Source organism: Hoplias malabaricus, chromosome 7 (genome assembly GCF_029633855.1).
Source record: "Hoplias malabaricus isolate fHopMal1 chromosome 7, fHopMal1.hap1, whole genome shotgun sequence".
In the NCBI taxonomy this organism is placed as follows: domain Eukaryota; kingdom Metazoa; phylum Chordata; class Actinopteri; order Characiformes; family Erythrinidae; genus Hoplias; species Hoplias malabaricus.
In genome coordinates, this window is record NC_089806.1 from 25,531,382 (window position 1) to 25,542,627 (window position 11,246).

At 37.8% G+C, this 11,246-nt stretch overlaps 1 protein-coding gene across 3 annotated transcripts in view; it reads right to left on the minus strand.

Moving 5' to 3' along the window:
- Positions 1-9,356, minus strand: part of kifap3a (kinesin-associated protein 3a) — a 50,328-nt gene extending 40,972 nt beyond the window's left edge. For all 3 annotated transcript variants that reach the window (XM_066676580.1, XM_066676579.1, XM_066676582.1), the window contains exons 1-9: positions 9,190-9,356; positions 8,231-8,362; positions 7,562-7,707; positions 6,996-7,054; positions 5,863-6,004; positions 3,336-3,435; positions 2,773-2,897; positions 1,490-1,588; positions 1,209-1,387 (exon numbers count right to left, since the gene is read on the minus strand). In XM_066676580.1, coding sequence (XP_066532677.1) covers positions 1,209-1,387; positions 1,490-1,588; positions 2,773-2,897; positions 3,336-3,435; positions 5,863-6,004; positions 6,996-7,054; positions 7,562-7,707; positions 8,231-8,362; positions 9,190-9,221 — 1,014 coding nt within the window. In that variant the 5' untranslated portion in view covers positions 9,222-9,356. The remainder of the gene's footprint in view (positions 1-1,208; positions 1,388-1,489; positions 1,589-2,772; positions 2,898-3,335; positions 3,436-5,862; positions 6,005-6,995; positions 7,055-7,561; positions 7,708-8,230; positions 8,363-9,189) is intronic.
- Positions 9,357-11,246: the final 1,890 nt, after the last annotated feature.

The following is an 11,246-nucleotide window of genomic DNA, read 5'->3' on the forward strand; positions in this document are numbered from 1 at the left end:
CTGCAGTGGCTGATTTGACCTAAGTCACTGCAAACATAAATAACACACAACAAAGTTAGAAGGTCTGTTACTCAAATGTACCAAACACACTGCATATCGGAAATGACACATTGTTTCTGGAGGAATAAAAAAGGAGCAAAAAGCTTATTGAACATAACACCAGTAACTACTACACAACACAGAGCAGAATAAAGTAAATTGCTCATTACATGTCACTAATGTGACAAAATCATTAAAATCACTTAACACATTTATACTTATTTTTACTTGTTATTTTTTACTGCTGCTTGACGCCAGTTCCATGCAGCCTTTAAACGCCTTCGATGGCTTGCATCAGTTGTGTTCTGACTAGTTATGCAGCATTTTCTAAATTTTCTACTATATAAAATGTAGTGCAATGTTGTTATTTTGATTAAAATGTTTGCTGAATTTGTTGTTTGCCATTTTCGAATTTCCATTGTGTTTTTAATGTGTTATGTTTATTCATTTAGCCAAGTATGCTTTGCAGTTTGTTTTCATATTTGTAGCATTTTAGGTTTTCAGCCCCCAGTAAATAACCCTAATAAGTTCCATTAATGCTCTCTTTGTGATGTTAAGATTAACCAAGGCTCACTTGAGACTTTAAATAAACTCAAACAGATATCTTTTTGGCTATCTTTTTGTTGTTGTGCTTTTTTTGGTGCACTACATTAGCCTCATAGCCCAGAGCACGACTAAATTAAGCCATTTTCACATTTGAACTCTGGAAAAATCCAGAGTATTAAGTTCTGACATTAGTTAGAATTAGAGTATAAGTTGTCCTTCCAATACATGCAATATACAGCCGGAGATTTACAGCATCAGGCACATACTCAGAACTGGAAATGTTTGAGTGACTCTCTTCACACATGAACTCATTCTGACTTTACATGGAGTTTGTACTGGGGGCAAGCAGAATAAAGTCCAGACACAGTCCAGTACAATAGTTACAGCCATTTGCGTGTTCACACATACAGTTCCTGGGTTTGTGGGTTACCATATGTGTGTTAGAAAGGGGCTTTATACAAAGCATGTCGTGGTTAACAGACAATATATTTGTTCTAAGTGTAACAGTTTAAACAAATTTTTTTTGTCCATATTCATTTTTAACATCATTAGACAGGAAAAAATATAAACCAAACAAAAGAAATCTACATACAAGTTGTACAGGAATTGTGCATCTTCCTCACCATATCATTTTTGTTCTCCAAAAAGATGCTGAGTTTCTTGAGAAAGGACACCACCAGCACAAGGAGATCCTCGCTGTCCCGGTCCAGGGTCTTCACTAGCAAGTGCACTATGTTCTTATTCCTCATCTTCAGCTCAGTGCGGGTGTCCTCAGATAGGTTCAGCAACAGATACAAAGCCACTATTAGAAAAAGGAGAGTATTACAATCCCCTTAACGATTTCTATCTATGGAAGAAAAAATAAAAATAAAAAAAATAAAACACTCGCAGAGCAGTGGTGCACCTCTAAGCAGCTGCTCCTGTTTGGTCAGCAGGCCCTGGTACTTCTTCAGAGCTTTCTCATACTCTTTCTTCAGGTTCTGGTTTTCTGGGTCATCCTCCCGTTCAAGTTGTCAAGGACTATATATAAAATGACCACGTGTAAACAAAGTTTAAGTTTATGATTAGAGCTACGAGAACATGTTAGGGATCCTGTAGCACCCACAGTAGTGTATTGGCTTCATGGTCAACCACAGCCAATCTCTCAAGTCAAGCCAAGGGTAATTTTATGCATTTTAAATGTGCAATATGGTAAAAAAAATAATCATTTAAAATGACATTGTTATACCCCACCACTACCACCACACACACACAAACCCTGGAAGAGCAATACCTATCACAATATAGATTTAAAAACAGATTTTTTTAGTGTTTCACATACTGTACTGCACTACTGGATGAATAAACAGCTTCATAATTAATAAAACGGGGTTTAGTTAGGAAAATATTACATTAAAAAAAATACTCCTTTTCCCATCCCTTCTGTATCCTGAGAAAACTAAAAAGTAGTAAAATACAGATCAGTTTAGAACAGACTGCATTTGTTCTTCCTCATTTTTCTTTTCAAAACATTGTTGCCACCTTGAAAATCACAATATTGCATTGTTCATTGTTTTCTGTGCACTATGCATTAGTCATCGCGGTCATGGACAACATGCGTTATGATGTAATAAACTGGGAGAGGTTTTGGTTGTCAGCTGTGGCTTGGAGAGATTGATGTATTTATATTTGTACAACATCTGGCTTAAATGCATCAAAGACCAACTACTGACATGGGTTAAGAGACAAGATTTAATTTAATAAACCTCAGTGATTTAATAGACCCCTTCAATTACTTCAATGAACTTTATTTAAGTAACTATTATTTTTTAAATTTGATTTTGTTTTATATATTATTCTAACTCATGCAATGTAGACTTGAAATCATTCAGAATGTTTAGATATTTCATTTAGATGTTTCACTAGGGATGCAAGTAATTACTCTAAACGCCATACTGTAATTATCTATTTACAATATTTTTTTTGTTGCCATGATGTAATTCCCACTTTAAAATGCGTGATATCGTGAATATTCCTTTTATCACAGTTTCATTCTTGACAGTCTACAGCCACATTTATCATTATGACATTTCTGCTTAAATCAGCCAAAAAATCTCATTTTCTTTGACCACTGAACCAATTTAACTTCTTGATCTCTGAGACTCCCCACCCATATTTACTTATGAAATGGTCACCCAGAAAGGATATCAGCCTTCTTTTTCTTCTGCAGCTCCTCCTGCCACAGGTCGTACCTCTTCAGCTCGTGCTCAATGATGTTCATACACAAGGCGCCGATCTTGTAGTGGGTGATCAGCCCATGGAACTGGATGAAACTGGGAAAGGAAGACTTAAATGTTTTGACTACAAGACCTGGACTACGTCTGGCCATGCCAAAATAAAGCCTTAGCTAGCGTCAAACACAGCCTATGATGGATGTGAACCAATTCCATTTTACTGTCCAGCAGAGAAACACTGAACAGGAGCAGAGCCAAGAACTACTACAAGTCTTCACAGTCACCTACGCAATCCACATTTCAAACTGGTTTTGACAGTAGAAAATATGCTGTATTTGCTGTATTATGATGGAGCAACTTAGAACTATTATTTCACAAAATGAAAACAAGCCTCCACAAATGGAATATTGTCAAAGTGCCTCTGCTAATCAGAAGAAAGAGAATGAGAGAGAGAGAGAGAGAGAGAGAGAGATTAAAAATAAGAAAACAAAAAGAGTGACTTAGCAGGGTTTGCCAAGCTGGGAGTCTGCATTATACCTGGAGAAACAGAAGAAGACATAGATGATGGTGGTTGCCAAATCCACACTCTGCTTCCAGTCCTCCCTCAGTACTCGAGCCAGGGCGCCAAGGGCTGTCTCTGTAGTTATAGGACATGCAGAATATTAAAACCAATACATACTACATTAAACATACTATATAAAACATAAAAAACATAATTGCACAAAATCACAAATACTACAGCAGTAGCTAAAAGTAGTTGAACGATGGTTAAAACTGCAATGCTTGCTCAGTGTCACTGAACAAAAGTTAACATGTATTTTATCTGTCTATAGATATGTCAATTTTACACCTTCTAATTCATAAATTCAGGTACATTACAATTCACACAATGCTGACAGAGGATTGCAGCAACAAACACAGCTTGAAAAATACTGTGAAAAGAATGGAATGGTAAATAGCAGCTGCACATGAGCTTAGTGTCACCATGCCCAATGATAAGCATCAGATGGAAGGGTGAAAAGCACCCCAGCACCTGTATGTGGAGCAGGGGGCTACATTCTCTGGTGTGATAGCACACCACTAAACAGCACAGAGATGAGTTCTATGTCATTTGCAATTCAGAACCAAACGTTCAACACATACAATACAATCTTCACAGCACCTTTCCAATATCTAGTGTAAAAGGTTTCCCTAAAGATATTTGGGCATGTTCTTTAAATATTTATAGACTTTATTAACCTTTATCTACAGTGGTATAAAGTCACTTTTGGAGGACAAGCATTTCTTGGGTGATTGAGTACATCCACTGTACACTGTCAGAAAATTTGTCACAGGGTACATGTCCGTACCTTTAATTAGGGAACAAAATTGTACCTTATTCTATATTAATTTTATAACAGATTTTAAAATTGTGTTGATTTCATCTCCAAGATTTATATGATGTTATATATCACACAGTTCTAAAATGAAATATTACAGATATTCATCTCTCCTTTTGGAGAAGAGAATGTAATGTACCTTTAAGGAACACACCTGGAGTTTAACAGCACTGTTGTACCTTTAAAAGTACATTTACACAGTTTGTACCTTTAGTGACCGATAATGTACCTTTACCGTACGTTTTTTCTGAAAGTGCAAGTGAAAAACTGCAAATTTGTTAAAACACTCCTCTAAAACGAATCTGTTAGAGGACTTAGGTTCCCAACATTCATCTCCAATATTTATCCTGATCTTGCAAGGTGAAGTGAAAGGTATGATTACTAAAATAAGCTACACAGTGTGTAAGAGCCGAGACAGCTTGTAGAAGAACATGAATGCCAAGTTAAACAAATGTTGTTCAAAGTACGACAGCACAGATCACGGAAGGAACCAGAAACTGTGAGTGAGGCGACAGTGCAGTGAAATTGAGCAGAAAAAAATGAAGGGGCCAGGGTTAGAGCGCTGGAACCGGAGGGAAGCAATGGAAGAGAGGTTAAGGCAACACAGAGGGGAACGGAGTTTCAGTTACAGAGAAGAGAAGGCATGGCGGGCACGAGGGTCAGAAGAGGCAGGAGGAGGCAGTAGAGGTCATCTCTCTTGTGGCATGAGAAATGAGACTTCCTCTGTGAGCAGACATTTGTGTCACGCTGCAGCACGCACCCTCTGGGCTTTCTCGTTTCCATATGGATGCCGCCATGACCCTGTTATAGTGTTATCGCCTTTACAACAACGTTAAAGACTTTTGACAGGTTCATGGAGGACCTAATGCACGTTGACAGCAGAGATGTACGGTAGATGTGTTGTTTTGTGGGGCAGCGGAGGTGTTGTTATGCAGAAAGAGAACACGGTTGGGAAATAGTCTGTGAAAAGGGATAGTCTCTGACTACAGGCGTAAAAGGTGAGAACTGGGGCTTGTACTGCATTATAGCCTGATCATAGGAAGTGCAAGTGTCAAGACTGAGCAGACCTCACTTTAACAGGTTTGGTTTTTGATAGTATGAAACAGCTCTTTTTTATGTTAGCCAATTTTAAGTTTAAACTAATATCATACACTATGTTACAAATGTAACTATAAACCTGTAAAAATACACATGTGCTGTAGGGACAACAATTTTGACTTAATGTCTGCAGTCAAGCAACGTTTTACTGGAGCCATTACGATGTTCACCAGACTCTCAAAATATGACACTCCTGAAGGTTTGATTAAGTGCATCATATGTTATCAATTAAGAGCTGCGAAAGATTAACAACTAGCTAGTGACTGTTATCAGCCAGTAAGTGACATATCAGCAATCATTCATCAACATCAATTTACAAATATAGCTGCTAGATGCAACACTCGTGAACAGTAATTTATAATAATAACACATGCAAGCAAATAAATTAATTATTCTGGGACATTTCACAACTTAGGTTAAACTATATGTCAGTAATTAAGGAGTTGTCTAATTTCAAAGTGAGCTAATATTTTGTTATATTTTTATTTTTTAACCTGTAAAGCAAAAATGATAAACCTGAATCAAGGAAATTTACACTAAAGTGTGTGATGCTCCATGTTCCTCTGAAATCTGATGTTGCAGCATACCGTTCTGTAGCAGCTCCTCCAAGTTGTCAGGGTTCCTGGCCAGGTGCAAGATGAGTGTTGCTCCTCTGATTTTCTCTGGCACATCCTCATACAGTAACTCCACATAATCATCTATGCTGTTAATGTTAGCCTCCTCATCCAGCTGCAATATTGCAACATTAGAGTTTCAGAAATGTTAATCATCACCATAGTACCATTGCACAAACCTGGTTCTAACATTACAGCTGAATTTTTTTTTTTTTTTACTTTGCTTTCAGTCACTGCTCACTCTGGGTGAGTCACTAACTGTGTGGGGATAAAGCACAGAACAAATCATTCTCAATACTGCACCAAGACTGACACAAGAGTTGTTTGGTAGTGTGTAGTGTGTGTGTGTTGACTAATATGAGTACACAAGGCACAACGATGTTCTTTTTTTTTTTTTTTTGTTACTGCTAGAATGACTGGAATATGACCCATTAATATCCATCTCAGAACAATTCTTCACTAATTTCAAAAGATTAATGACACATAATCTTTATTTATCTATTTATCTCTAAAAGTGAAACAATATTACACCAGAAATGTAGAAACACATATCTAATGTAATCCCAGAAGTATACTGGAAATGCAGGCGTACTTAAAAATGAATCTCAGAGGTTCATATATTAAATGTCCAGAGTTGAAGGGCCAGATTCAAATCTGCAAGAAAAATGAACACTGAACAGTGTTAAGTCCAGTATTACTTAAATACGCTGTGTCAACCATCAGTTCCTCCATCAGAAACCGTCAGAAAGAGCAATTTTAAATAGACCATTTCAGTTTTTGGATGTGTTTTCAGCTTTTGACAAGCACATGTCTATAAACTAACAGCCTACTTACTGATGTCATTGCTGTCATGAAAAGTGTATTACAAACTCTGTTATGGAACTGCAAGTAATGAAAGCGGAATTTAAATAGATCTGAAAAATAGTTTTTCTCCTTCTCCTCTGAAATCTTGTTATTAGTTATTAATAAACAAAGCACTGGACCCAGCCTGAAGTTCACCTATTGAGCACCACTGGTGTAAAGTAAAAATTGAAGACAGGTGTAATTGGTGGGGGATAAAACACTGTGACATTATAATATAGGTCATAACACAATAATATTCGTACCTCCATCCCTTCAAATGGAGTAGGATCCCTTGGTTTAATCTGTTTCTTCTCCTTTTTTTCTGAGGATTGGAAAACAAACACAAACAAGATAAAACCATTAGGGTGTTTGTCAGTTTGTGTTGTCAATGGATATATTTTAATCACATACAAAATAAACAATTCTTTGTTCCACTACTTCCTAACACAGTAATGGTGCTTTTCCACTTCATGGTATTGGGTTGACTTGATTCGGCAAGGCATAACATACTTTTCCCTGGTCGATTTACCACTAGCACAGCTCCCACATGAAATGTAACCCATGACCTCACAAAACCCTGCCAGGGGACAGCCGGCTTTGAAAACCACAACAACAGCAGCCATAATGTTAGCCGCTGTTTACTCATTGTGTATTCACATGTTTTTTGTTTAATGGACTGGATACAGCTCTGTGCACCAGGTAGCAGATTTGGCAAGTGGTAAAGCAAAAAGAGCTGAGTCGAGTCAAGTAGGTTCCATGCAGTGCAAAAGTGCCATTAGCGTAAAACTGGCAGAAATAACTAAAACAGAATCTTGTAGTTAACACAGACCTGTGGGAGACTTGCGGTTTTGCAGATAGAAAAGCAGCTGTTCCACTTCTGGAAGTTTGGACGGGGAAATGAGCCTGCATTCCTCCACCACCTTCCGCGCTAGTGACCCAATGTCAGTGTTGGGATTAAGGCTTTTCAGACGAATGCTGAGAGACGAAAAAGTGTTAAAGTAATACAATACAAAATACAATACAATACAGTGTTCCAAGTAAGAACAATACAAAATCACTCTGTAAACAGGGATCTGGACATTGATATTGAAACCCCCTATCTTATACAGATAATATAGACCAATACCACTCAAATATTCCAAGACAGAAATAAAAATGTGATGTTAAACAACGTGAAGGCATTGCTTCCTTTAACATACCCTATATGTATTAATCAGGTAAATGTAAGATATAAAATACTAGATAACTGTTTTGAATAACATGACAGTAGCTCTGAAACTATAAATGGGAGTTTAAAAACATAAACTTAAAATAAAAGCTTGCCAATGTGGGATGTACGCTTTTTAGGGCAGATTTTTAACAGGATTGGATCGGGGTCATTCTTTTTTATTATATCATCAATTACACATATCTGGTATTAAATCAGTGCTACCTCAGTTTACTAAAAACATGACAAGGTTTCTTAAACCTATGGGCAGCAGACAATATCATCGCTTACATTTTCTGACATGACTTGCGTTCTCCCAGCATGGGGTCCCCAGTCTGTCCCAAAATCCTTGCTTCCACCTCATAATGCACCACAAGGGCTTTCTCTGTAGGATGTACATCGAGACTGCCACCCTTGACTTTCCTGAAGATTCATAAACACAAAGGCTACACTCCACAGTCACATACAAAGAAACATTTCCATAAGGATATGTTTGCCACATAGACAACAGAAACTGATGATGTATGATTAGCTCAGGGACAAGCACAAATCCAGTTTATTCTCAAAGGTAGTTAATCCCACTAGTGCGCTATCCCTCCAGTGCTAGAAGCATTTATACCCCTCTAGCAGATTCTTAAGCATTGGGCAATGTGACCTAGTAGCATCCAATTCTAACCTGTTTGATTTTCTGTGGATACTGTACGAAGTTTAAATGCACAACTGAATACCTGTCAGCAGTGAAAGCACACAAGAACACAAAAAACACTTACTGGGCGAGGTATTTAAAACATTTTTTGGATATGAATTGTGCATTCAGCTGTCTTTAAGCACACAATAAATTTAATAGACGTTGCTAGTTTATAATGGCTCACGTTGCATAAAATTACAGCTGCACATCATTGCAGCAACTCATATAAATAAAAGATTGTGTTAAACATATAAGACGAAGTGGGTGTCTCGTTTATAAGTCCATTCACTGTTGTAGTGTGTACGGTACAATGACGTTAGGGTGGTGTTTAGGACAGAGTCAGTGTCTCAGAAACGAATGAATAATTTCGGCTCGAATATAACACCTGTCTAACGCCGTCTTGGAGACACTCATTTAACATAAACGCATGAAACGCTCTTTAATAACAGCTACTAAACACAACACGAGGACTAAAACACCCTACCCTCCATTTAACACACGCCGTTAATTTTTCCCATTAGACCAAAAAATGACAGGACCGTTGGACGCCACCGTTACTCACCGGGTTAAATACCTCACGTCGTCTGCCTGCATTGCTTTTCTCTCTCAAACAACTGAAGACTATGTTCCCGCTGTTTCACCCTTCTATTTCATATATAACGCTTCTATTTTTGCGGATTCATGATATTTGGCTGGTCGCTCAGACTAATGTTGATGTTTGGGTTGCCAGGGTGTGTAACCGATCTCCCATAATGCATCGCAGTAGAGTTGTGGCTCTCACCGCCATCTGTAGGTTTGGAGGATTGAATAAAGCGTGAATCTCAGACAGCTTAGGAACTGAAACATTGCCTTCTACACCCAAACAACGGAACATAAGGCAAACAAACAGGAATAAGTGATTCAGGGACATAAAAATAACTTCATACTCGATATTCATTCATTATCTGAAATAGCTTTATAGTGTTCAGGATTTTGTGGGTCCAGAGCCTACACAGAATCACTGGGCGCAAGGCAGGAGCACTAATTGTGTCCTGCGACAATCCATCTCATGCCTGAATTTAAGACCAACATTTATCTGGCTTTGTACAAAACTGCACCACACCATGACACCAGGTCTTCTGGATGTGTAAGATGAGCTCAGTGACGTGGTGAGTGACTTTATGACAGTCACAACACCATTGCAGTCTTTGGAAACATTGACGCAATATTTAGGACAGTGGTGCTGGCACTAGCAGGACGCCTTATGTCAGACAATCCGTCGGCCTTTCCTCACCTTGTTGTAGGTCCTGTTGCTGGTGAGTGCCATCCACTGGTAATTTCCTCACGACGTGTTATGGCTCACAATATGTCAATAAGACCATCCAGTTTCCCAGAGCCAGAAGCATACTTTGCTTGCATAGAATGCTACCAACAAAACAGCATCAGAGTGACAAAAGAAAGCACACACAATGAGACAACGTTGATGTATAACTGAATGAAAGTGTGATATCGTTAGCCCAATTTCATCCTGTTCATCAAAGGTCTTGACCAAAATTTGGGTGGTGAATGATTCTCAGCACTGCTCTCACACTGAGGTGGTGTAGGTGTGCTTGTTGCACAACTACAAATGATTCAGACACAGTTGCTGTGCGTTGGACACAGTTCCCATTCACTGGCCACCCCATAGACACAATGTTGGTTTTTCTGTCCAATTTGTATATTTCAAGTCAGAGACTATAGCTCGGTGGTCACAGGATATTGCCTATATATATATATATATATATATATATATATATATAATTATTATTATTATTATTATTTATTTATTTTTTAATGATTATTTTGATCACAGATTCTGATATCCCTAAGTAGGTTCAAGAAGTGAACTTGAGCCTATAATTTGTAATATTTATGTTAAAGGTGGTGTATATTTCCTGGCTAATGGAGCTTTTCTCTGGTTTCACAGAATAGCCTGGATTTGGCTTGAACTATGTCAGATGTCTACTAACCCTCAGTAACATACTGCTGTGTTTTGGCTGAGATCTCAAAAACCCAGCATTCCTATGAGGGACACACTACTAAGTTGAGGCAGCAAAATTATAGAGCATTGGATATCTTGTCATTCAAAACAGTGAGTGCCAGTGGAGAGTACAATTACCTCATGACATTTCTTTGGACTTAAAGTGTTTGTAATGGAGCTCTCGGTGAAATAGCACCTCAGGAAAGAGTACTGACCAGGAATCAGTCAATTTCATTCATTTGGGTATGAACCTCTTCCAAGATTAACATTCCTACCCTACGAAGATTAATCACTTTGCCCAGATTATTGATATGAACATAATAAAGGCCTTGACCTATCACAGTATAAATATAATGACAAATGTCCAGGGACATTCTGTTGAGAATTTCAAATAATGTTACAATGGATAGTAGTTATAAATCTTTTTAACAACCATTGGGATTTAAAAGGTTTGAGTGTTACCATTTGTAACATGGGGTTTTACTGTTATTTCCAAGGAAGTTCCTTCATAACTCATTTATTTAGTTTTGCTGTTTTTGCAAAGAAAAGTGACAATAGCCTGAACAGTTGGTGCTAATGTTAGAGGTAGATTTGTATCAAAATCTATAACTGCTGTAGAA